The 27,711-nt window shown below is 40.5% G+C and overlaps 1 protein-coding gene across 3 annotated transcripts in view; it reads right to left on the bottom strand.

The window, feature by feature from the left end:
* The window catches only part of ANO6 (anoctamin 6), a 228,461-nt gene that overhangs the window by 160,534 nt on the left and 40,216 nt on the right, over positions 1-27,711 (bottom strand). Inside the window, exon 2 of one of the 3 annotated variants that reach the window (XM_030938982.1) lies at positions 10,179-10,241. The exons of the other annotated variants lie outside the window; for them this stretch is intronic. Coding sequence (XP_030794842.1) covers positions 10,179-10,241 — 63 coding nt within the window. The remainder of the gene's footprint in view (positions 1-10,178; positions 10,242-27,711) is intronic. 3 annotated transcript variants of the gene reach the window in all.

Below are 27,711 nucleotides of genomic sequence, written 5' to 3' on the forward strand. Positions count from 1 at the left end.
CTAGGGGCAGTCTGACACCCCACACCTCACAGGGTGAAGTACACCCCTGAGAGGAAGCTTCCAAAGTAAGAATCAGACAGGTACACTCGCTGTTCAGCAATATTCTATCTTCTGCAACCTCTGCTGCTGATACCCAGGCAAACAGGGTCTGGAGTGGACCTCAAGCAATCTCCAACAGACCTATAGCTGAGGGTCCTGACTGTCAGAAGGAAAACTATCAAACAGGAAGGACACCTACACCAAAACCCCATCAGTACGTCACCATCATCAAAGACCAGAGACAGATAAAACCACAAAGATGGGGAAAAAGCAGGGCAGAAAAGCTGGAAATTCAAAAAATAAGAGCACATCTCCCCCTGCAAAGCGGCACAGCCCATCCAGCAACGGATCGAAGCTGGTCAGAGAATGACTTTGACGAGATGAGAGAAGAAGGCTTCAGTCCATCAAACTTCTCAGAGCTAAAGGAGGAATTACGTACCCAGCACAAAGAAACTAAAAATCTTGAAAAAAGAGTGGAAGAATGGACAGCTAGACTAATTAATGCAGAGAAGGTCATAAACGAAATGACAGAGATGAAAACCATGACACGAGAAATACGTGACAAATCCACAAGCTTCAGTAACCGACTCAATCAACTGGAAGAAAGGGTATCAGCGATTGAGGATCAAATGAATGAAATGAAGCGAGAAGAGAAACCAAAAGAAAAAAGAAGAAAAAGAAATGAACAAAGCCTGCAAGAAGTATGGGATTATGTAAAAAGACCAAATCTACGTCTGATTGGGGTGCCTGAAAGTGAGGGGGAAAATGGAACCAAGTTGGAAAACACTCTTCAGGATATCATCCAGGAGAACTCCCCCAACCTAGTAGGGCAGGCCAACATTCAAATTCAGGAAATACAGAGAATGCCACAAAGATACTCCTCCAGAAGAGCAACTCCAAGACACATAATTGACAGATTCACCAAAGTTGAAATGAAGGAAAAAATCTTAAGGGCAGCCAGAGAGAAAGGTGGGGTTACCCACAAAGGGAAGCCCATCAGACTAACAGCAGATCTCTCGGCAGAAACTCCACAAGCCAGAAGAGAGTGGGGGCCAATATTCAACATTCTTAAAGAAAAGAATTTTCAACCCAGAATTTCATATCCAGCCAAACTAAGTTTCATAAGTGAAGGAGAAATAAAATCCTTTACAGATAAGCAAATGCTTAGAGATTTTGTCACCACCAGGCTGGCCTTACAAGAGACCCTGAAGGAAGCCCTAAACATGGAAAGGAACAACCGGTACCAGCCATTGCAAAAACATGCCAAAATGTAAAGACCATCGAGGCTAGGAAGAAACTGCATCAACTAACGAGCAAAATAACCAGTTAATATCATAATGGCAGGATCAAGTTCACACATAACAATATTAACCTTAAATGTAAATGGACTAAATGGTCCAATTAAAAGACACAGACTGGCAAACTGGATAAAGAGTCAAGACCCATCAGTCTGCTGTATTCAGGAGACCCATCTCACATGCAGAGACATACATAGGCTCAAAATAAAGGGATGGAGGAAGATCTACCAAGCAAATGGAGAACAAAAAAAGCAGGGGTTGCAATCCTAGTCTCTGATAAAACAGACTTTAAACCATCAAAGATCAAAAGAGACAAAGAAGGCCATTACATAATGGTAAAGGGATCAATTCAACAGGAAGAGCTAACTCTCCTAAATATATATGCACCCAATACAGGAGCACCCAGATTCATAAAGCAAGTCCTTAGAGACTTACAAAGAGACTTAGACTCCCATACAATAATAATGGGAGACTTCAACACTCCACTGTCAACATTAGACAGATCAACGAGACAGAAAGTTAACAAGGATATCCAGGAATTGAACTCATCTCTGCACCAAGAGGACCTAATAGACATCTATGGAACTCTCCACCCCAAATCAACAGAATATACATTCTTCTCAGCACCACATCGCACTTATTCCAAAATTGACCACATAATTGGAAGTAAAGCACTCCTCAGCAAATGTAAAAGAACAGAAATTATAACAAACTGTCTCTCAGACCACAGTGCAATCAAACTAGAACTCAGGACTAAGAAACTCAATCAAAACCGCTCAACTACATGGAAACTGAACAACCTGCTCCTGAATGACTACTGGGTACATAATGAAATGAAGGCAGAAATAAAGATGTTCTTTGAAACCAATGAGAACAAAGATACAACATACCAGAATCTCTGGGACACATTTAAAGCAGTGTGTAGAGGGAAATTTATAGCACTAAATGCCCACAAGAGAAAGCAGGAAAGATCTAAAATTGACACTCTAACATCACAATTAAAAGAACTAGAGAGGCAAGAGCAAACACATTCAAAAGCTAGCAGAAGGCAAGAAATAACTAAGATCAGAGCAGAACTGAAGGAGATAGAGACACAAAAAACCCTCCAAAAAATCAATGAATCCAGGAGTTGGTTTTTTGAAAAGATCAACAAAATTGACAGACCACTAGCAAGACTAATAAAGAAGAAAAGAGAGAAGAATCAAATAGATGCAATAAAAAATGATAAAGGGGATATCCCCACAGACCCCACAGAAATACAAACTACCATCAGAGAATACTATAAACACCTCTATGCAAATCAACTAGAAAATCTAGAAGAAATGGATAATTTCCTGGACACTTACACTCTTCCAAGACTAAACCAGGAAGAAGTTGAATCCCTAAATAGACCAATAGCAGGCTCTGAAATTGAGGCAATAATTAATAGCCTACCCATCAAAAAAAGTCCAGGACTAGATGGATTCACAGCTGAATTCTACCAGAGGTACAAGGAGGAGCTGGTACCATTCCTTCTGAAACTATTCCAATCAATAGAAAAAGAGGGAATCCTCCCTAACTCATTTTATGAGGCCAACATCATCCTGATACCAAAGCCTGGCAGAGACACAACAAAAAAAGAGAATTTTAGACCCATATCCCTGATGAACATCGATGCAAAAATCCTCAATAAAATACTGGCAAACCGGATTCAGCAGCACATCAAAAAGCTTATCCACCATGATCAAGTGGGCTTCATCCCTGGGATCCAAGGCTGGTTCAACATTCGCAAATCAATAAACATAATCCAGCATATAAACAGAACCAAAGTCAAGAACCACATGATTATCTCAATAGATGCAGAAAAGGCTTTTGAAAAAATTCAACAGCCCTTCATGCTAAAAACCCTCAATAAATTCAGTATTGATGGAACGTACCTCAAAATAATAAGAGCTATTTATGACAAACCCACAGCTAATATCATACTGAATGGGCAAAAACTGGAAAAATTCCCTTTGAAAACTGGTACAAGACAGGGATGCCCTCTCTCACCACTCCTATTCAACATAGTGTTGGAAGTTCTGGCTAGGGCAATCAGGCAAGAGAAAGAAATCAAGGGTATTCAGTTAGGAAAAGAAGAAGTCAAATTGTCCTTGTTTGCAGATGACATGATTGTATATTCAGAAAACCCCATTGTCTCGGCCCAAAATCTCCTTAAGCTGATAAGCAACTTCAGCAAAGTCTCAGGATACAAAATTAATGTGTAAAAAATCACAAGCATTCTTATACACCAGTAACAGACAAGCAGAGAGCCAAGTCAGGAATGAACTTCCATTCACAATTGCTTCAAAGAGAATAAAATACCTAGGAATCCAGCTTACAAGGGATGTAAAGGACCTCTTCAAGGAGAACTACAAACCACTGCTCAGTGAAATCAAAGAGGACACTAACAAATGGAAGAACATACCATGCTCATGGATAGGAAGAATCAATATCGTGAAAATGGCCATACTGCCCAAGGTTATTTATAGATTCAATGCCATCCCCATCAAGCTACCAATGAGTTTCTTCACAGAATTGGAAAAAACGGCTTTAAAGTTCCTATGGAACCAAAAAAGAGCCCGCATTGCCAAGACAATCCTAAGTCAAAAGGACAAAGCTGGAGGCGTCACGCTACCTGACTTCAAACTATACTACAAGGCTACAGTAACCAAAACAGCATGGTACTGGTACCAAAACAGAGCTATAGACCAATGGAACAGAACAGAGTCCTCAGAAATAATACCACACATCTACAGCCATCTGATCTTTGACAAACCTGAGAGAAACAAGAAATGGGGAAAGGATTCCCTATTTAATAAATGGTGCTGGGAAAATTGGCTAGCCATAAGTAGAAAGCTGAAACTGGATCCTTTCCTTACTCCTTATACGAAGATTAATTCAAGATGGATCAGAGACTTAAATGTTAGACCTAATACCATAAAAACCCTAGAAGAAAATCTAGGTAGTACCATTCAGGACATAGGCATGGGCAAGGACTTCATGTCTAAAACACCAAAAGCAACGGCAGCAAAAGCCAAAATTGACAAATGGGATCTAATTAAACTAAAGAGCTTCTGCACAGCAAAAGAAACTACCATCAGAGTGAACAGGCAACCTACAGAATGGGAGAAAATTTTTGCAATCTACTCATCTGACAAAGGGCTAATATCCAGAATCTACAAAGAACTCAAACAAATATACAAGAAAAAAACAAACAACCCCATCAAAAAGTGGGCAAAGGATATGAACAGACATTTCTCAAAAGAAGACATTCATACAGCCAACAGACACATGAAAAAATGCTCATCATCAGTCGCCATCAGAGAAATGCAAATCAAAACCACAATGAGATACCATCTCACACCAATTAGAATGGCAATCATTAAAAAATCGGGAAACAACAGTTGTTGGAGGATGTGGAGAAATAGGAACACTTTTACACTGTTGGTGGGATTGTAAACTAGTTCAACCATTATGGAAAACAGTATGGCAATTCCTCAAGGATCTAGAACTAGATGTACCATATGACCCAGCCATCCCACTACTGGGTATATACCCAAAGGATTATAAATTATTTTACTACAAAGACACATGCACACGTATGTTTATTGCAGCACTATTCACAACAGCAAAGACTTGGAATCAACCCAAATGTCCATCTGTGACAGACTGGATTAAGAAAATGTGGCACATATACACCATGGAATACTATGCAGCCATAAAAAAGGATGAGTTTGCATCCTTTGTAGGGACATGGATGCAGCTGGAAACCATCATTCTTAGCAAACTATCACAAGAAGAGAAAACCAAACACCGCATGTTCTCACTCATAGGTGGGAACTGAACAATGAGATCACTTGGACTCGGGAAGGGGAACATCACACACCGGGGCCTATCATGGGGAGGGGGGAGGGGGGAGGGATTGCACTGGGGAGTTATACACGATATAAATGATGAATTGATGGGTGCTGACGAGTTGATGGGTGCAGCACACCAACATGGCACAAATATATATATGTAACAAACCTGCACGTTATGCACATGTACCCTAGAACTTAAAGTATAATAATAATAAAAAATTAAAAAAAATTAAAAAAATAAAAAAAAAGAGGACACAGAGTAACAGTGACATTTTAGATAGACAAGTCAGGGGTGACAGCTCTGAGTAGGTGACATTCAAGTGAGAACTGAATGAAGTGCAGCAGCACGCATCCTAGATGAGAAAGGAGTTAGGAGGTGAGAGACGGTGGAGAGGACAATGAGAACAGTGGCCAGGCAAGGGGTGACATGTCAAGGGACAGGTGTGGCTAGAGCACAGTAAGAGACAGGCAGAGCAGGAAGAGAAGAGGATGGAGAGGTAGCAGAGACCTTACAGTACATGGCCAAGAGTTTGGATTTTATAGCTTGTAGAGAAGCCACTACAGACAGTATACAGGTGTAAAAGAGAAGGATCACTGTGACTGTTCTGTGAACTCAGACCAAGAGGTGCATGAATGGTGGCGGGAAGCGACTACAGGAGTCCTTGCAAAACTTAGTAGTGGCCTGGGCTCAGATTTAGGTGTGGGAGCAGGGGATTATGGGTGCTTGAATTTGAGAGTATGAGGTGTCACAGAAAGACAGGAATCAAGGTTGACTTCAGCTTTGGGGCCTGAGTGACTAGGTGGTATCACGGCAGAGGTTAGAACAGTGGAGGAAGTATAGGCTCATGAAACAAATCAAGAATTTGGTTTTGGAAATGTTAAGTTCAACTCATCTACTAAACAACTAAGTGAAGAAGTAAAGCAGACAGCTGTAAAGCAAGGGAGAGGTAGGGAGTATATATAAGTATGTGGAAGTCATCCACATACAGATGTCGTTCAGGACCTTGCAAATAAATGAGATCCCTATGGAGTGGAGACCAGAAAGAGGGTCAGAGCACTAAGCCCTGGGTGCTCCAAAGTTTAGGGGCAAGAAGAGAAGGATCCAGCAGGAGAGACTGGGAAAGAACAAGTGAGCAGTGAGCAGAATTAAGATAAAGTAGCACCACGAAGCCAAATAAAAAAAGAATTTCAGGAAGCAGGGATGGTCAGCTGTGCCCCGTGCTGCTGAGATAAGCATGAGCTCCAAGAGAAATTCTGGGAGCCTCTGTGACTCATGATGAATGAACAATGCTCTGTGATAACATTCCTTACCCATAAGTGTATTGAGACCATTTAGTCACCCTCAGTTCATTTAGAACACTATGCCTCTGTTTCCAAGGAAGCCTCACCCCATGGCAAGCCTCCTTCAGGATTCTCCCAGGAAGCAACAGAAGAGATCCCTGTGCCTGTGAAATAGAAATGGCTCTAATGGGGAGGCATAAATAGGAAGCAGACCAATGCTCACAGCAAAGAACCCAATTTGTTGGGGCAGAATAGAACCATTCTATAAATTCCTACATTTTTCTGACTCACAGCATGTGAGAGGAAAATCAACAGCAATAAAGTTAGTATAACTCCCATTCTACTGATGAGGAAACTAGGGCACGAAGAGGTTAAGTGACTTGCCCAAAATCACACAGCTAGTAGGTAGGAAAGCCAAGATTCTCAAACCTAGGAATCAAAGGAAAAGAGCAAATTGTCAACTATTTTGCTTGGCTGCCTTCCCCAAATCAAATGTGTAGTTTCTGGGAGTCAGATCACAAAATTCTATCTGACACTATGACTTCTGATCAAAATTGGCCATCCTTTCTTCCATTTTAAAATATTTAATTGACAAAGATTGAATATATTCAAGGTGTACAACGTGATTTGATATACATTGTGTAACAATTACCACAATCAAATTAACACACTGCATCACCATTCATACTGCACATTAGATCCCCAGAACTTAGTCATCTTTAACTTAAACTCTCTACCCTTTGACCAACATCTCCCATTTCCCACAACCCCCGGCAATCACTGTTCTTTTTTTTGTTTTGAGACGGAGTCTTGCTCTGTCGCCCAGGCTGAAGTGCAGTGGTGCAATCTTGGCTCACTGCAAGCTCTGCCTTCCAGGTTCACACCATTCTCCTGCCTCAGCCTCCCAAGTAGCTGGGACTACAGATGCCCGCCACCACGCCCAGGTAATATTTTTGTATTTTTAGTAGAGACGGGGTTTCACCATGTTAGCCAGGATGGTCTCGATCTCCTGACCTCGTGATCCGCCTGCCTCGGCCTCCCAAAGTGCTAGGATTACAGGCATGAGACACGGCACCCGGCCAATCACTGTTCTACTCTCTGCTTTTATGACTTTTTTAGATTTCACATGTAAGTGAGGTCAAACAGTATTTGTCTTTCTGTGTCTGGCTTATTTCACTTAGCATAACATCCCCCAGGTTCATCCATGTTGTCACAAATGGCAGGATTTCCTTCTTTTTTATGGCTGAATAACATTCCGCTGTATATATGCACCAAAATTTCTTTATCCATTCATCCATCAATGGATACTTAGGCTGTTTCCATATCTTGGCTATTGTGAATAATGCTGCAATGAATACAAAAGTGTGAATGTCTCTTCAAGATACTAAGATCATTCCCTTTGAGTATATACTCAGAAGTGGGACTGCAGGATTATGTGGTAGTTCTATTTTTGATTTTTTGTTTTTAGAATTGTCATACTGTTTTCCATAATGGCTGTGCAATTTATATTCCCAATGGTTTACAAGGATTCCCTTTTTTCCATACCATTGCCAACACTTTTTCTCATCGACTTATTGGTGTTTATTAAGAACTCTAAGGGAAGCTAAAGCCAGTCCTCTTTCACCAGCATGGTAAACGTTCATAGTTAATAATGTTTCTTCTGAATTCTCTACTTTTATGACATGAGAGGCCACATTCAGTGGAAAAACACAAGGACATCAGACACACTTGGATTTAAATTTTGGCTCCTCTCTCTAGTGAACGGGTAAATGTAAAAATCTGGTGAGAAAAAATTCTAATTTGCAGGGTAGTTATAAAAGTCTGATGACAGGACATAGAAGAAAACATTGAAAATGGAGTCTTACATATTTAAAAAACCCTTTTTTCTCTCCTGCCCCTTCTCTTCCAGAATGCACTGCTGAGCATCTGAAGTTAGTGTGATAGAAGTTGGTTACTCATTAATAGTTTTTGTTAAACTTTTCACCTACGTAGCAGCAAAAAAAAAAAGAAAAGAAAAAAAACTCAAAAAGGTGGTTCTTCAAATCTTCATGTTTTACTGTCACAAAAAATTTGCATCTTTAAACAATAAAAGTTATTTAATATAAAAATGTTTTATATTTACCTCCAACTAAATTGATTTGCTTTCTCTTGAAAGTTTCAGGAATATTTGTTTTAGCAAGATTTTCCATGATATATGGTGACTTGACTTCCACACTGCCACATTACCACTTGCTCTCCAATATGAAGGCTCTTAAAAATAATGCATGAAAGTATGACGACTTAAGATTTCAAAGAGGTTCTTCACATTTCAATTATTATTCTGTCCTGTTTGCACCATCTTAACATCTTGGGGGTCTACTCTACAATGTGGCCCAGTTGCAGTTTTAGTTCCAAAAAATTTTAACTGTGTATTTTCCACCCAAGAAAATTATTACTTTCCAGCATTTCAACAGTGAGTTCCTGGCCACCTGTAGGCTAAGCAGATACTAGCTGTGATCTTGCTTTTAGAGAAAAGTCTCTGGGACAGCTATAAGAGTAAATGTAAACAGTATAAATCTGAAAAATATTTTTCCAGTAAAAACAGAACACTCGCCAAGGATGATCCTAAGTAAACTGCAATGACAGAAGATAGAGTTTTAAAAAATCATTTGAAAAGACAAAACATATTAATCCAAAGAAGCCAAAGGATTTAATTCAGCTATACTAACAGAATGTGGCTGCTTTAAAATATTACAGATTGGTGCAAAAGTAATTGCGCTTTTTGCTATTAAAAGTAATGACAATTACTTTTACTTTTGCACCAAATAATCCGTCCTTAAAATGTATATTTATAAAATAGCATAATTTACTTTTGCACCAAATAATAATTCAGTCCTTAAAATGTATTTTTATAAAATAGTATCATTTACTTCAGACAACTTTTTGTTGTTAGGTAATGCCACATACTCCCTTTTGTTATGCTATACACACTTGTATATTATTCGAAGGCCCCTGGATGTTGTACATACTCTGAGTAACATGTAAGGTCACTGAAATCTTGTTTTCATTATTTTGTCATCAAAATATCCTTGCCAAACTTTTTTTGCTAAAACTCTTTCTCCTGGAAGGCAGGGTATGAAGTCCTTCTTCCTTATAAGATCCTGGCCCACAGTACGGTGAGCCACAGACAGGTAAGAAATAACTTTTGCAGCCGGGCATAGTGGCTCACACCTGTAATCCCCACACTTTGGGAGGCTGAGGCGGGTGGATCACTTGAGGTCAAGAGTTTGAGACCAGCCTGACCAACATAGCGAAACCGCAAAATATAAAAATTAGCAGGTTATGGTAGCATGCACCTGTAATTCCAGCTACTTGGAGGCGGAGGTTGCAGTGAGCTGAGATTGCACCACTGCACTCCAGCATGGGTGATGGAGTGAGACTGTCTCAACCAAAAAAAAAAAAGAAAAAACTTTTGCTTTCTGAAGTTGTTTTCTGAAGCATGCATATAGGAATGGATTATTTTCAGCAATCTATGTGGACTGAGGAATAAAAAGTTACAGAACTTCAACAAATAATATCTGAAACCCCACTACTGTTACAGAAATAATAAGAAAGACACAGGCCTGTTCTCCCGGAACTGACAGTCGGAGGGGAAAAGGAAGGAAGGATGCTGTTCAAATACGAAGGAAGGGGATCTTACCCAGGCTGGATGGGAGGTGAGCGTGAGGAGTCAGAAAAGGCCTCCTGGAGGCGGGAACATCACCTGAAGGATGAGGAGGTATCAATAAATACAATAGGCCAACATAAGGGTTGGTGTTAGGCTGCAGACAGAGCAGGAGGCGGCATCAGACCTGCCTCTGTAACAACAAGGACCTGACCTTGTGTAAGCCATTTGACCTTTTTTGCTCTCATTTTCCTTATCTATAATATGGGTTGGCCAGGATGTCAGTTAACCTTAACTCTTGCTGTGTATCAAAATCACCTGAGCGCCTTCTAAAAAGAATAGTCCCTTCCTCTGAAAGGTCATTTCAGGTGATGGGGCATCAGTGTTTCTTTCATGAACTCTCCAGATGATGCTAATCTGCAGCCAGGGCTGAGAACCACTGGATGAGATGAGCTCTCAAGGCCCTGACATCTTAGGTCTGTAGTTCACAACCCCTGGAGCACAATAACATCTTCTGGGAGCTTTTAGAAATCCCGTTGGAGGCTGCATTCCAGATAATTAAACCAGATCTTTGGAGGTGGCCTCAGGCATCCGTCATTTTAAAGTTCCCAGACTGATGCCAAGCTACAACCAAGGTTGACAACCATTGTCCTAGGCCCTCCTAATACTTCAGTTCCCTATTATGGTCAATGAAGGATGGGAAAATTAAAAAGAAAACTACATTGAATTAAAAAGAAAACTAAAAGCCAAAGGCCACCGAAGGATCTTAAATGGAACTGTACCACACATGGATGTGTGCATCATTCATGTTTATGCATGACAGGTGGGAAATGCCCAATCCAAAATGCTCTCAGTTCTAAATTTAAGATTCAATGGAATACTTCTATAAAATGGCTCCATGGTGTGTTCTCTGCAATACTTAGTTAGAATTTGATTTGCATGGTTGACTGTAATATGAACATTACATTCCCTACCCACGAGGTTACTTAAATCCACTTACTAGGCAATGGTGAACTAAACAAACAGTAATTAGAAACACTCCAGACTACCTTTTAAATCTGTTGCTCAATTATGTTTTTCCTGCACCAAAGCCCATACACACAGCATGTCCACAAGCATCACAAAACCAAAGCCTCAGAAATATTTACACTAATAAGGGCATAAGCTACCTTTAGGCCTTCACACTGGATTCTGCAGGGAAGTAAGGGTTGCTTTAGAAGAAGACTATTCATTACTGTTATTTCTCACATCTGGGTAAATAAAGCACTGCCCGCATGTGGTTGGAAGTCCCAGGTGAAAATGAACTCTCCAGCGGTCTGGAAATGAAGAATACCTCTGAAAGACTGTCTCATTTCCTGAAATGAGTCAGAAGTGAAAGTAATTCTTCAGAAAAGAACATCTGCACTATGGCACAGCTTATAAAATAATGCCAGATGATACCTGTGGCTATGAAGTTGGCCCCAGAGAAGAAGGGAGGGTCTGGGAACAGCACCAGAGCCTCTGCATTGCACTTAATCTCAGGGCTGCCGCTGTTAGCTTGGAGGGCCTGCAAATCCAATGAGCGGCCAGGCGTCCTGGTCTCCACCATAAATCTTGATTAGCAGTCAGACTGCTCACATTCCATTAGAGAGCTGGCCCCTCGCCAATGGGTGGAAGCAGCCAGAAAGGATGCATGTGCTGCCCTGAGCACGGAAATAGCAATTCTTACAAGAAAAATTGTTTTCCTTAACTAAAAATAGTCTATACCCGTTAATGATTCAGACAGACCTTTCTTCCTGGGGACGACTATGACCTAATGCTGCCAAGGAAAGCCCTTTCCCCTCCTATTATGCAGGAAGAAGAGGTATTGGCATGTGGTCAGGTACTGGAGGACAGGAAAGAATGAAATGCCTTTCACAACAACTCTAGTAAAGCCCAATAAATAGGAAGGTGAAAAACAAAGACGGTTTTCACCAAGATCAGAGGCCAGTTCTTCTTCTTAGATAGCTCTTCATTATTCATTTCATCCTGGTTAAGTATATATGTACGTATTTTATTTATTTAACGTTTGAGACAGGGTCTCACCCTGTCACCCAGACTGGAGTGCAGTGGTACAATCTCGGCTCACTACAGCCTCCACCTCTCAGGTCCAAGCAATTCTCCTGCCTCAGCCTCTCGGGTAGCTGGCATTACAGGCATATACCACCGCATCTGGCTCATTTTTGTATTTTTGTAGAGACAGGGTTTCACCATGTTGGCCAGGCTGGTCTTGGACTCCTAAACTCAAGTGATCTGCCTGCCTTGGCCTCCCAAAGTGCTGGGATTACAGGCATGAGCCACTGTGCCCAGACCGGGGTTTTTAAAAGGAATCCAGCACTGCTGTTTGTAATGGAGTGGTGGGGGAACTGGAAACAATCTACATGCCCGTTAATAGATGATCAGGTAAATTGTAGTACGTACACAATGGAATACAATGTAGTTATTTAAAAGTCCAATCTGTGTGCAGATACAGAGATATCTGTATTCTCTCTGACACATTAATACATTAAAAAATGCACCTGGCCTTTGTATAGTAAACATTTGTGTAAATGTTTTTAAAGAATTTGCCTAAGAATAGGAGAGGGTTGGGAGAGAGTATTATTTTTCTTTTATACCCTTCAATATAGTTTTGACTTATCTTTTCATATACCTGTACCCTTCCCCTTTTAAAAATAGGCACTAAGTAAGTGGAGGGCTATTTCTGGTTTCTTCTTTATGCTAGCCTCTTCATACATACTTTAAAACAAGTGTTATTTTATTTTTTTGAGATGGGAGTCTTGCTCTGTTGCCCAGACTGGAGCACAGTGGCATGATCTCGGCTCACTGCAACCTCTGCCTCCCTGATTCAAGCGATTCTCCTGCCTCACCCTCTCAAGTAGCTGGGATTACAGGTGCCTGCCACCATGCCTGGCTAGTGTTTACATTTTTAGTAGAGATGGAGTTTCACCACACTGGCCAGGCTGGTCTCAAACTCCTGACCTCAAGTGATCAGCCTGCCTTGGCCTCCCAAAGTGCTGGGATTACAGGTGTGAGCCACCATGCCTGGCTAGTAAGTGCTATTTTAAATAGATGTTATGGAATCGTAACTCCCCAAAAATCAGATGTCAAAGCCCTAACCCACAGTATCTCAAAATGTGGATTTGGAAAAGACAGGGTCTTTAAAGAGGTGATTAAGTTGAAAATGAGACTGAGCGTGTGCCCTAATCCAATCAGACTGATGTCCTTAAAAGAGAAATAAATTTGGACACGAGAAGATACCGGAGTGCATGCACGCAGGGGAAAGACCATGTGAGGATGCAGAAAAGGTGGTCGTTGGCAAGCCTCAGGAGAAACCAAATGTACTGACACCTTGACCTTGGGCTTCCTAGCCTCCAGAACTGTGAGAAAATAATGTCTGTTGTTTAATAACCCAATCTAAAGTATTCTGTCATGGCAGCCCCAGCAAACTAATATAACAGATAAACAGATGGATGATTCAATTCAACTAGCACAACATGGATACAGTCAACCATAAGAGTCTTCAACAGGTGAAAAGCCCACTAAGTCCACCATGATGCTGATGGTCTAATCTGCCTTTGAAGACACAGGAGTTGATGGAGCTTCTGACTAAATCATGTTCACCCTGTTAAGTGATTCAAGCCTGGACTTGAATGGGTTTCCCACCTCGTCATTTTTAACAAACTCCATAACTCAAAGAACTAGAGCCTCAGATACATACACACACACATTTGTTTTTTGAGACAGGATCTTGCTCTGTCACCCAGGCTGGAGTGCAGTGGCACAATCTTGACTCACGGCAACCTCCACTTCCTGGGCTCAAGCAATCCTCCTGCCTTAGCCTTTCAAGTAGCTCAAACTACAGATGCATGCTACCCTGCTCAGCTAATTTTTTAACGTTTTTGTAGAAATGAGGTCTCACTATACTACCAGGCTAAGCCTCACATATTTTATTTGTGACTTCTAAAAGCTTGGCTTATAGTCAAAAGGCTGATAACTAATGAAAGGGAAAGTGTCACAGTAATATTAATTCAATTTTTTAAAAAAAGACTTGGCACCAGTGTTTAAAACAAGTATGGAAAAACAAATGATATGCCATATTTATGGGCCAACTTAATCTTTTATGCTTTAATACATATGGTCCCAGACCACAATGCAATATATTTTTAAAAGTATGGTAATCCAGGGCTAAAATTTCTTTATGAAACCTTACAGATTTTTACAAATATATTAATCTTTTTAAAAACTGGAGTTTAGAAATCAGTGACAAAGAACCACAGACTTTGCCTACAGAATCTTTAGGCTATAAAGGCTTTACCTACAAACCTATCGTCTTTAACTTGCAAAGATTTGTAAGTGGGTCAAGATGCAGACACCTGAAAAGATCATGACCCAAAGATAAATATGTGGTATAGTCAGTTCAGGCTACAGACATTCAGAGGAAGGTGGAATCACTTTTGCCTTGAATGGCCGGGGGAAGTTTCACCAACGGTATAGGGTCTAAGTCAATCTGGGATTAGAAACAAAAGTTAAGGAGAAGTGATTTATGTTCAGGTCTGCCTTATTGCTGAGTATACTGTTCTAAAGGTGAGAACTGTGTCCCTAAGATCCTAACAGTGCCTGGCAAAAAATAGGCATCTGTCAGCTGGGGCAGGGAAACAGGTGAACACACAGCATGCTCATGTTAGGGTAGGTCTATACTGCAGGATTTTTGTAAGGAAGTTGCAGGACATAAGATTTAAAAAGTTGGAACCAACCTGTAGGTACACTGAGGTTTGGGCTTTATCACTACACAGTATAGAGTCTACGAAGATGTTTCTGAAGGAGAAAAGTACATGATGGGGCCAGCAGTGTTGTGCAGAATGGACTGCAGGTGGTAGAGAAATGACAAGAATCAGGAAGGTTAACTGGATGATCAGCTGGGTAAAGTCTCAGCTTCCTAATCTGTAAAATGGGCATCATACTACCTCTGTTCATAGGGCTGCTGTGCATATTAAATGGAATAAGGATGGTAAGGTACATAACACAAGGTTTGACAGTAAGCACTCAAGACATAATTGCTATCATTATTATTTACTATCATTATTTATTGCTATTATCATTATTTATTATTGTTCCACACTAAGATATAGAAGCAAACGAGCAAGAACAAATGTGAAGTGTGGAGCCAGGGGATGTAGGTCACCTCAGGGTCTCAAGTCCCTTACACAGAATGGTAAGGCTATCTATCTTTTTGGAAATGGAATGTGCTATATTTATTCCTTAGTTCTCCATAACTTCGTATTTCAATACAGTAGATCCAACACGGAAGGAACAGATGTCTGAAATGATCTTTAAAATTGAGACTACAAAATCAACTTTACGTTGCTTTTATATAAAAGTCACTATACAGACTAATGTCAATCAGTTTTGAAACACAAAATTAATGGATTCAGCTATAAATCCAAGAAAACCATTTTCATAATGAAAATGCCAATGCCTTAATTTAAGAATGGAATTGCCAACATAAAAGACTTACAGTCAATGAGGAATTGCTCCTTTCACTCATAAATGAAAGAGCCTGACAACCCTGAATTGTTTCTGAAACTCTGATTATCAGAAATTGTTGAGAATATAAGCTACAGGATTTTTCCAACTGCACAATTACCACTTGATATTGGAGCTCACAGCTTCAGACCAAATTTGGTGTGCTGGCTTTGTACATTCCTTTCTCTAATTCTTATTATCAGGGACCCAAGGTCTTATATTTAGTGTCATGATACAGCTATAAAGTTCAACTGAAGATAATAGCACTTTGTCTAATACAAAACAATGCTAACTTTTTTTTTGTAAATTTGATCTTAGAAGATTTACTGTACCACAAAATAATTTTTTTTTATATTTACATAAATACGTATGTATCCACAATCAAGTTTCACCAACTAACCATTGGTAAAATTAATGTATCAGACGTCTGTGCTATTCTTACTCTCAATATTAATCATCTATTTCAAAACTTTACTCTTTGGTCCATGATAGGTTGCCATTACTACATCATTGGTGGGTGTATTACTTCTTAAAATTAATAAAAGCCAACCCCCAAAAAATTATACAAAGGGACTAAATAAGACAAAACTTATTACTTTTACCAGAGTCAACAGAAACTTTCCAAGAATCAAAGAGGCCAAGATGAAGAGAACAGTCAGCTGTCAAACCAATTAACAGGCCAAGGACAGAGAAGGATAAGGAATGCAACCTTGCCAGCATAATTTCCAGTTGACAGGCATTAGCCAAGACATACACGTATTCAACATTTGAATAACATCTTAAAAGGAAAGAGTAGAGCACAAAATCAGGAATCAAGACGTGGGAAGAAGAAAAAATGCCTTTAAGGAGAGAATAAAGCCTGAAGACAACATGCAGCAGGTAATGGGGCGACCAGCAGCTAAATCAAAAGACATGAGCTGTAACCCTGCTTTACACCTACCAAACTGGTTTCCTAGGTTTCCTTCCTAATGTTCCTTAACTTTTTTAAGTCTTAGAATCTTTAGCTGTAGGCTGGGCGCGGTGGCTCAAGCCTGTAATCCCAGCACTTTGGGAGGCCGAGACGGGCGGATCACAAGGTCAGGAGATCGAGACCATCCTGGCTAATACGGTGAAACCCCGTCTCTACTAAAGAATACAAAAAACTAGCCGGGTGACAAGGCGGGCGCCTGTAGTCCCAGCTACTTGGGAGGCGGAGGCAGGAGAATGGCGTGAACCTGGGAGGCGGAGCTTGCAGTGAGCTGAGATCCAGCCACTGCACTCCAGCCTGGGCGACCGAGCCAGACTCCGTCTCAAAAAAAAAAAAAAAAAAAAAAAAAGAATCTTTAGCTGTAGTTTGAACAGGAAAGATGATATGATATCCAAAGGTCTCCTCCAGCTCTGATAATAGACTGGGAGTTTGTTTAGATGATGAACAGATACTTTTAAGTGGGGAAAAAATAGGCTACTTTTATTTCACAGTGACTTCAAGTTCACAAGAATGAAATTTCACGGAAGGAAGCCAAGCTGTCAGCACACACAGTGAACACAGCCCTAAAGCATTTGTCAAATCAAGGCCTCTGAAATGAGTACAAACACCTGGATGGTGTGCATGTTACCTGCCACATAACCTCAGCCTCAGTCACAATCCCTTTGCCTCTGACCCTCCTTGGCTCTTCCCAGTTGGATACACTTACTTCTCAGCCCCCATTCTTCATGTAATCCTGCCAGAAGCAAGTTGTACACACATCTATAAAAAGTTAGGAGAGGTTTACGGTGAAACAGGCAATGGAAATCCTTGGTGCAGCTCCTAACCTTGAGAATAGCACAGTATGTAACAATTACCAGTATTCTAAAAGGACATTTTAGGCCAGGTAGGGTGGCTGACAACTGTAATCCCAGCATTTTGGAAGGCCAAGGTGAGAAGAATGCTTGAGGCCAGGAGTTTAAGATCAACCCAGGCAACAAAATGAGATCCCATCTCTCCAAAAAAAAAAAAAAAAAGAAAAAAAAAAGGCCAGGCCAGGCATGATGGTTGTAGTCCCAGCTATTCAGGAGGCTGAGGGGAGAGAACACTTGAGCCCAGGAATTCAAAGTTGCAGTGATCGCACCACTGCACTCCAGCTTGGGTGACAGAGCAAGACCCTGTCTCTCAAAATAAAAATAAAAAGAGAACATCTTGTACTGGCCCCTGTTAGAATGCGTTCCTCAGTAATTTCACTTCTCAAGAACTTCACAAAATAATGTGAAATATAGACAAATATTCATACCTACAAATCTTTCTCAATATTATTTATAACAGCCAAAAAATCTGATGCATGCTAGACCTGCAACAATCAAGTAAAAATTATGCAAATTATACCTCAAGTTAAGTTCCCCTCCTACATGATCCCACAGACCGTGTGCTTGCCCCTCTATGGGACTCAACTTGCCTACTAATTGACCATTTCCTCCAGCAGGTCCTGAAGGACAAACACCACGGTTTGTTCACTACTTTCACCACAAAGTGTAGCTTACAGTAAGCACAAACTAAATATCTGTTGAACGTCTTCTGGAAAACGCGTTTAAGTAAATTTTATGTGATAGAATGTTATTCAGCCATTAAATGTGGTTTGTGAAGCCTTCTTAAACATAGGGAGTGCTGATGATGAAAAGCTCTGGAAATGGATTGTGGTGGTGATTGCACAACACTGAATATACTTAATGCCACTGAATTGTACACTTAAAAATGGTTAAAATGCTTAATTTTATGTTATGTATACTTTACTCCAATAAAGGAGATAAACAGAGTGCTCACGAGGCAAGTTAAGTGAAAAGGCAGGATACCACATGTCTAAACCATATAAAACCACATTTGCATTTTTTTAAAAGGTGGGAAAGCAGCATACTAAAATATTCATGGTGGTTTATCTTTGAGGGGTAGTGTTGCGGTGATTTTTGGTTTATTTGCAGTTTTCTGTATTTTCCAAAATTTCTACAATGGCTCACATATAATATGTATAATCAGAAAAAGACATCAAGCAGCAGAAGCCAGGGATAGAAAGGTTTCCTTATCAGCAGGTCAAACCTTGCTATGATTCTTGATGTATTATACTTGTATAGTGCATATCATCTGTGCTTGCCTTCACAAAACATGCCATTTAAATGAAAACTGTACCTTTTAAAATTGAAATGTATTATTTAGCTTTTGCTCTGCCAGAAAGTATGCCTTTCAGATGTGACGTACCGTAAGTATGCTTTGCCCAGGCTGAGAAGCAGCAACTGATGGTTGTTTTAGACATACAAGTGACCAACTGGATCAAATGCACAGTTGTGCTCAGAGATGAAAGACTTTCAGAACCTGTGATGAGCCAGTCTGCAACACCTCAGAGACAGACATCCAAATGGCCTCAATAAACACTAAACTTGACACAGTTACAAACAAATTAAAAGCAAGTCCTTTGGAGTTACACAAACTCAGGACTGAAGTAACAGAGCCAGGACTACCACTTATCATGCATACCACTGTGAGTGTTCCTGGCCTCAGTTGTCCCACAAATAAATGGGGATAAAAACACTTCCCTCTTGGTTAAACAAGATGATGTTTGCAAATCAGAGCTGGAGGAAACCCTGAGCATGCTAACAGCAGTTGTCCAACCAATATCATTAACTTCCTTCCTTTCCCCTCTTTAGATCAAGTGTCCAATCCAGGATAGCAAGTGAAATGCTAAAAATGGCCCTCTAGGTATTTAATTCTCTTTGAAGCTATTGTGAATGGGAGTTCATCCATGATTTGGCTCTCTGTTTGTCTGTTACTGGTGTTTAAGAATGCTTGTGATTTTTGCACACTGATTTTGTATCCTGAGACTTTGCTGAAGTTGCTTATCAGCTTATTGGAAAAAACTGCTCTAAAGTTCATATGGAACCAAAAAAAAGCCTGCATTGCCAAGACAATCCTAAGCCAAAAGAACAAAGCTGGAGGCATCACGCTACCTGACTTCAAACTATACTACAAGGCTACAGTAAGCAAAACAGCATGGTACTGGCACCAAAACAGAGATATAGACCAATGGAACAAAACAGAGCCCTCAGAAATAATACCACACATCTACAGTCTGATCTTTGACAAACCTGACAAAAACAAGAAATGGGGAAAGGATTCCCTATTTAATAAATGGTGCTGGGAAAATTGGCTAGCCATAAGTAGAAAGCTGAAACTGGATCCTTTCCTTACTCCTCATATGAAAATTAATTCAAGATGGATAAGAGACTTAAATGTTAGACCTAAAACCATAAAAACCCTAGAAGAAAACCCAGGTAATACCATTCAGGACATAGGCATGGGCAAGGACTTCATGTCTAAAACACCATAAGCAATGGCAACTGAAAGAGATCAAATGAAATAATGAAATCCACAGGCAGATAGCCCGGGCGGCGCCTTGAGCCTAGCTAAAAGTTGACCCTAAAGGCAGAGAGCCCGGGCGGCGCCTTGAGCCTAGTTAACAAGTTGACCCCGGACCCAACCGATAATGTTATCTATAGATTTCAGATGTTGTATAGACAAGCATTGTGAAAGTCCCTGTCTTGTTCTTTTTCTGTTCTAAATTACTAGTGCTTGTCATATATCTCTCAAACTTCCTGAGCCCAGTATAAACATATCCCTCCATATATCTCTCAACTTACTGGGCTCATCCCACTACATGTCTCCCCACCATATATCTCTCAATTCAAAGACTACCATATATCTCAACTTTAGAAAGACACCACCTGGAAAGTCCCCGATAAGAGCACAGTCGTTTGTGAGAGCGCGGGAACCAATAAAAAAACTGCTGAATGTATAGACTTGAAATGTTGACCAATTGTAATGCTGTAACCTGGAGAATTCCCTCGTTCCTCTGCAACTTTACAAGTCCTGTTTACATTAGGCTATAAAAGGCAAGCGCACGCATTGTTCAGGGCCCTCTTGTATGTTGTAAAACGGAGGGACCAAGTTCGAACTTGCATTAAAGATCCTTGCCGCTTGGCTTTGACTCTGGTCTCTGGTGGTCTTTTTCGGGGAATAAAAGGTCTGGGCATAACACAACAAAAGCCAAAATTGACAAATGGGGGAATCTAATTAAACTAAAGAACTTCTGCATAGCAAAAGAAACTACCATCAGAGTGAACAGGCAACCTACAGAATGGGAGAAAATTTTTGCAATCTACTCATCTGACAAAGGGCTAATATCCAGAATCTACAAAGAACTCAAATAAATTTACAAGAAAAAAACAAGCCCATCAAAAAGTGGGCAAAGGATATGAACAGACACTTCTCAAAAGAAGACATTCATACAGCCAACAGACACATGAAAAAATTGTGGGGAAAAGAAAGAGAGATCAGCCTGTTATTGTGTCTATATAGAAAGAAGAAGACATAAGAGACTCCATTTTGTTCTGTATTTGAGATGCTGTTAATCTGTGACCCTACCCCCAACCTTGTCCTTGCAAGAGACATGTGCTGTGGTGACTCAAGGTTGAATGGATTTTGGGCTGTGCAGGATGTGTCTTTGTTAAACAAGTGCCTGAAGGCAGCCTGCTGGTTAAAAATCCTGCCTGTCTCTGGGCAATGGAACATCTCGGTGTGAGACCCGATTGTATGCTCTGTTTACTGAGATAGGAGAAGACTTGCTGGCAGGACTTGCTGGCGCAATGCTGCTAAGAGGTTTATGGAGATGTTTGCATATGCATATCAAGGCACAGCATTTTCCTTTGAACTTATTCATGTCACAGAGATCTTTATCCATATGTCTTACTGCTAATTTTCTCCCTAAAATGATCCTATTGTCCTGACACTCCCTTATCTTTAAAATGGTAAAGACAATTATCAATAAATACTACGGGAACTCAGAGACCAGTGAGGCGTGGGTCCTCTGTATGCTAAGCGCCGGTCCCCTGGACCCACTTTTTCTTTCTCTATACTTTGTCTCTGTGTCTCATTTCTTTTCTCAAGTCTCTCGTTCCACCTAATGAGAAAGCCCCACAGGTGTGGAGGGGCAGGCCACCCCTTCAAAAATGCTCATCATCACTCGCCATCAGAGAAATGCAAATCAAAACCACAATGAGATATTGTCTCACATCAGTTAGAATGGCGATCAATAAAAAGTCAGGAAACAACAGGTGCTGGAGAGGATGTGGAGAAACAGGAACACTTTTACACTGTTGGTGGGACTGTAAACTAGTTTAACCATTGTGGAAAACAGTGTGGCGATTCCTCAAGGATCTAGAACTAGAAATGCCATTTGACCCAGCCATCCCATTACTGGGGATATACCCAAAGGATTATAAACCGTGCTGCTATAAAGACACATGCACATGTATGTTTATTGCAGCACTATTCACAATAGCAAAGACTTGGAATCAACCCAAATGTCCATCAGTGACAGACTGGATTAAGAAAATGTGGCACATATACACCATGGAATACTATGCAGCCATAAAAAAGGATGAGTTCATGTCCTTTGTAGGGACATGGATGCAGCTGGAAACCATCATTCTGAGCAAACTATCACAAGAACAGAAAACCAAACACCGCATGTTCTCACTCATAGGTGGGAACTGAACAATGAGATCACTTGGACTCGGGAAGGGGAACATCACACACCGGGGCCTATTGTGGAGAGAGGGGAGGGAGCAGGGATCGCATTAGGAGATATACCTAATGTAAATGACAAGTTAATGGGTGCAGCACACCAACATGCACATGTATACACATGTAACAAACCTGCACATTGTGAACACGTACCCTAGAACTTAAAGTATAATAAAAAAATTAATTAATAAATAAAAATAAAAACAAAAATGGCTCCCTACCTAGAACTAATAAAGTTAACATCACAGGAGAATGGGAAGATGTTCTGAATCCTTTTTGAGTTTCATTCCTCTGAAGCCCTCATCAGATGCAAACCAATTTTCCTGTTCTTTATTCCTCGATAATTGGAAAATATTCTCTGTGTCCTTCACATACCTGGAAGCCTGATTTATCACCCTTAGGTTTCTTCTTCAAACCTTTCATTCACACCTGGCATGGTGGCTCATGCCTGTAATCATAACACTTTGGGAGGCCAAGGCTGGGGGATCACTGAAGGCCAGGATTTCAAGACCAGCCTGGGCAACACAGCAAGACACCCACATCTCTACAAAAAACAAACAAACAAACAAACAAAAACAGCCAGTTGCAGTAGCACATGCCTGCAGTCCTAGTTATGCAAGAAGCTGAAGCAAGAGGACTGCTTGAGCCCAAGAGTTTGAGGCTGCAGTGAGCCAACATGGCACCACTGCACTCCAGCCTGGGTGACAGAGCAAGAAACCTTGTCTCTAACAGAACAACAACAACAACAACAACAACAACAACAAACACTAAAAACTAAACACAAATGATAAAATCTTTCATTCCTTTAAACATATCGGTGGTTCCTCTCAGTCCTCTCTGCAAGCTCTCCCTAAGTTCTGTTAGCTGGATGGCCTCTGAATCCCTCTGAGCAGGAATTGGCATAGCACAAGACTAGCACCTAATCCATGCATCCCAGAAAGCTTTGAAAAATACAACAAATTATTATGCTTCGGAAGGTTACTTGACTCTGACTGATGAGGGTGTGCAATGCCCCTGAAACAAACCCAAGTGTGACCCACAGTGCCCTCCAATTTGCTCCCATAACCTTTGTCCTTTGCTTTGCCTCACAATTTGCCAACATTGTTCAGCAAGCTGATCGAGTCTGAGATTGCATCAGATTCAACACTGCACCAAATCCCTCCCTTCAAAAAAGCAGCCCCTCTCTTTGCTAAAGATCTGCCTGCTTACTTCCTTGATTAGCTCTTACTTGAGTGCCTCACTGGGCAAAGGAGGAAAGGAGCTGACAAAGCAAGGATAATGGAAATCTTCAGCTGTTTAAGGTTACCTTTGTGCAGGCTGAACTGCACAAACTGACTTCACTACCTTTGGGCTACAAAACTCAAGCTCTTTCTTCCAGTAAACATGTACTGAGAGCCTTGCGCCAAGTGCTCGGCATTCAAAAATCAGTCATTTTTTCCTTATGGAAGAAAAGAATATCAACAATTCTGCCACAGTGCAATACGTTCTAGAACAAAAGTATATACAAGGTTATTACAGCTTAACAGAGGGCAAAGAAGGACACTGAATCTGCCTGGGCAGGATTTGAGGAGTTGGATAATTCACACATCTCTTTCTTTACTCGCCACGGAGGAATGAATGAGCTGACCTACAGTGCCTGTGGGAGGCTAGTGCTGTTGCAGCCTTTTAATGCAGTCTATTTAATGCCATTGCCACTGAATTGCTTTGGTTGCTGTACATGCTTTCCTGTTCTCACATATTCACCTCTTACTTTACTTTCAAAATAGAACATATGGTGTTTCCATTCTCTCTCCAGTCTTTCAACCCCATCATGTTTCCTGCCCTGGAAAGTTGCTTTGACTATCAGAGAAGGAATACTATAATGGCTTAGCTGGAGCAAATAAAGAGGCAGGAATAAGCCTGTTTGCTGAAAGGAGCTGGAAAAGCGAGTGCAGAGCCATTATCATAAGTACCCATTGCAACCAGGCCCTCCATGGCTCCAGCAGGTGGGTACCTGCCCTGTGAATGTCCAGGGACATCCCTGCCAATTGCAGCTGGAGATATTTGTCTTTACATTAGTTTCTATCCTCTACATCTCACCTCATCCCTTTCCAGGGTGTATTTGTTAAAATCGTGGTTCTTAACCTTTTATAGCTCATGAAATCCTCTGAGAGAATCTAGTGAAATCCAATGACTCACTCCCCTGAAAAATTTTCAAAAGCACATAAATGCAAAATATTACATTCAACTTCTAGGGATACACAAACCCCTAAACCCTATACACAGAAACCAGGAAAAAGCATACTGTTTAGTCCAAAATCCTTGAGCTTGTACTATGTGCCAAGCACCACAGGGACACCACCTCAAACTTAATGCTTCACCATTCTGAATGATGGACTGTCCTCAAACATCCTGCCTTTGTTCCACGTAAAGTTTCTGCCTGGAACACTTGTCCCCATGTTCTCTGCCCAGGAAACATCTATTCAGCAGTTTAAGCATCACCTCTTAAATGAAAATAGAAACTTTATGAACCCATCACCCCAATCCACCCCTCCCCCAAGAAAGGCAAATTACTCCCCTCTTCCTGTCCCACCATTTTCTGAAGATATGTGAATCAGAGATCCTACAATATTTATTACTTTAATGAAGTCACATCCCTTTCTCTATCAGACTGTCAGCAACCTGAGGGCATGGACTGTAACTTAATCATTTCTTATTTCCAGCTCCTAGTATAAAGTCTCTATTCTGGAGGAAAACATTCCTTTGGGGGAAACAAACACAAAATCAGTTAATTTTAACATGAGTGTCGTAATGCTCAAACCTGATGAGTGATTTTTAAGCAAAATCTTAGGGGAGGAATGGCAATAAACTAGACAAAATTGGTGTGTTGCGGGGCACATTATTGGCAGGGGGACAACAAGGCATGCAGCAGAATCACAGTGTACAGAGAAGGCAGTAATTCAGGATTCATGGTGACTAAATAGGGAGACAGAAAACAGGTGTAAGAGGTGAGGAGAGAGAAGTAAACAGGAGTATGGGGATAGAGGGCACCAAATGAGGTACAGGGAGCTTGGATATATCCGAGGTAGAAATCACTGAAGGATTTTTTTTCTCCCTTTTCTACTTAGAAAAGTAATGTGATTACTGTTAAAAATGGAGAAAAGGCAAGAAGACGACAAACTCATAACTCCATCATATAAAGACAACCATTATTGCTATTCTGTCATCCTTATGTGTTATGTTAATATGTATGCATGTGTATGTAACTGTGGTTTGTATTTTACTTCGATTTTGCTAAAATTAAGTATTTACTAGTAGCAGGCACTATACTGAATACACTACATGCATTATATCATTTCATCCTCAAAATAATTCCTAGTAATTCACAATTATTCATTGCAATCCATTTTAAGGAGGACAAAGTTAGGGGAAGGGCGTCCAACACCACATGACTAATATGTATTTAATAGCAGAACTGAGAGATTCCACACCAAGTTTTCTTCAAATACTTCAGTTTTTTTCTTCATTCTCACGTGTTTAACTTCTAAGTGAATTATTTTTTCCAATTTTCTCAGAAAAATCCCTTTGGGAATTTGATAAGCATTGTGATAAACCTAAAAATAAACCTGGAAAAAAACCTGAATCCATTACTACATTATTTTCCCATATAGAGAGCAGATAAAACTCCTGGCATTCATTTCAACCTTTTTATAATCTTCACAAAGTTTGCAGTTTCCTTCATTGAAGGCTTGTAGGTTTAGGAGGGTGGCATATTCAGATATACGCTTTGAACAGATAAATCTGGCAACAGTATGAAGGAAGACAGATTTGAGGAGACGAGATTGGAAGGCTGAAACACAAACTAAGAGATGGCCACAGTCCAGGTGAGACACAAGAGCCTAGAACCAAAGCAGTGATGTGTGGTGGGGAGGGCAGGGAACTGCCTCAGGAAACATGGAAGGCAGAATTTAAAGGACATGGAGTAAAAAGAGGAAGCAGAGTGGTAGAGGAAAGAGAGGAAGTCAGGGAGAGTGGATGAACTGGGGATGCCATTCACAGAGAGGACACAGAAGGGATGCAATTTGTGGTGTGGGGTAGGAAATAACAAGTTCAACTGTGAACTAAATCACCGAAACCATCCCAAGTGCCTACTCTATGCTGAGTGCCTTGCTGAGTGCTGGAGAGTCTGTGGCACATCAGACTGGGGTGGCCCAAGGACGGGCAGACTGGGGTTAACAATGAGCAAGGAGACCAGGCTGGGCAGAGGGGTGCAGCCTGGTGGAGATGGCCTGGATGGGGCTCTGAAGCTCTAGGAACAGATCTGAAACTGCAAGTGTGAATGAGACTGCCCTCAGAAAACATGCAAGCAATGTGAGAACAGAAGCCAACCAAGGTTGGAGCTTGAATTAAAACAGTGTTTCAAGTTGAATGGAGGAAGCAGGCATGCCAAGAGAGGAATCGAAGTTATAATAACTCAATCCTGAGCCCATACTGCCCCTGGACTTCTTGGAAAGAATGATTTTTTTTTTTTTTTAATTCAAAGGTCACTCAGTTGATTTTAAACATTAAACAAAATTACACAAGAAGTCCATGATGAGGGCAAGAATTTGCATCTCCTGGCTGCCTCTCAGAGCTTTATCCACCAGCCATATGGAATTGATGATTAATATTCAGTAGGAAGTGAATGTATAATCATGTGCCTGCCATTCAAATGTGAAAAGAAATGTTTTCTGCTCAGTACACCCAATAATACATTAATATATCTTCAGTTTAAAATACATTTATGAATAATTTTATAAATTTCCTGGCAAGGATGATAATAGAACAATCTATTTTCACTGCTACATGAAACAAAAAAGAGGAATGAAAGGTTCAGTTAATCAAGGAATTTAATATGCTTTATAATAAATATCAAACAGTCATTACCTGGGCTATACAAAGGGTGGCTGAGGTCACAATATGATTATAATAGCAAGAGTTTGTGTCCATATATATTCTGTCAGTTACTTAAATTTGCATAAGAAGTTTCCTCTATGAATTTTTTTTACCACATTAGAAAGCTAGAAATCAAATTTGCTTGTCCTGATTTATATATGAGCAGCAATAATAAGATTTTATAATGATTAACAGTAGTAACAATCAAATAAACGGAAAACACTAATCTTTCCAAGGTACCGATGCAATGACAAACAGATGGATATGAAAATAAATTACCTGCACTGCCATATGTAGATGTTGTTTAGAATACCAGGAAAGCACCAGAATCTGAAATGATTACTGTGGCAGTGTTTGATGAGGCCAGGAAAAAAAAAATGCTGTGAATTCTTCATCTTTTGTCATCTTTGTCAACAGTGTGTACCCATGTGTGGTGTATACACATGTGCATGTTCAATTTTGTGGCATCCTGATCATAAGGAGAGATGCAGTTACTTCAAGATCATAGGGAGAGGCTGGGTGTGGTGGATC

The sequence above is a fragment of the Rhinopithecus roxellana genome, chromosome 10 (genome assembly GCF_007565055.1).
Source record: "Rhinopithecus roxellana isolate Shanxi Qingling chromosome 10, ASM756505v1, whole genome shotgun sequence".
Classification (NCBI taxonomy): Eukaryota; Metazoa; Chordata; class Mammalia; order Primates; family Cercopithecidae; genus Rhinopithecus; species Rhinopithecus roxellana.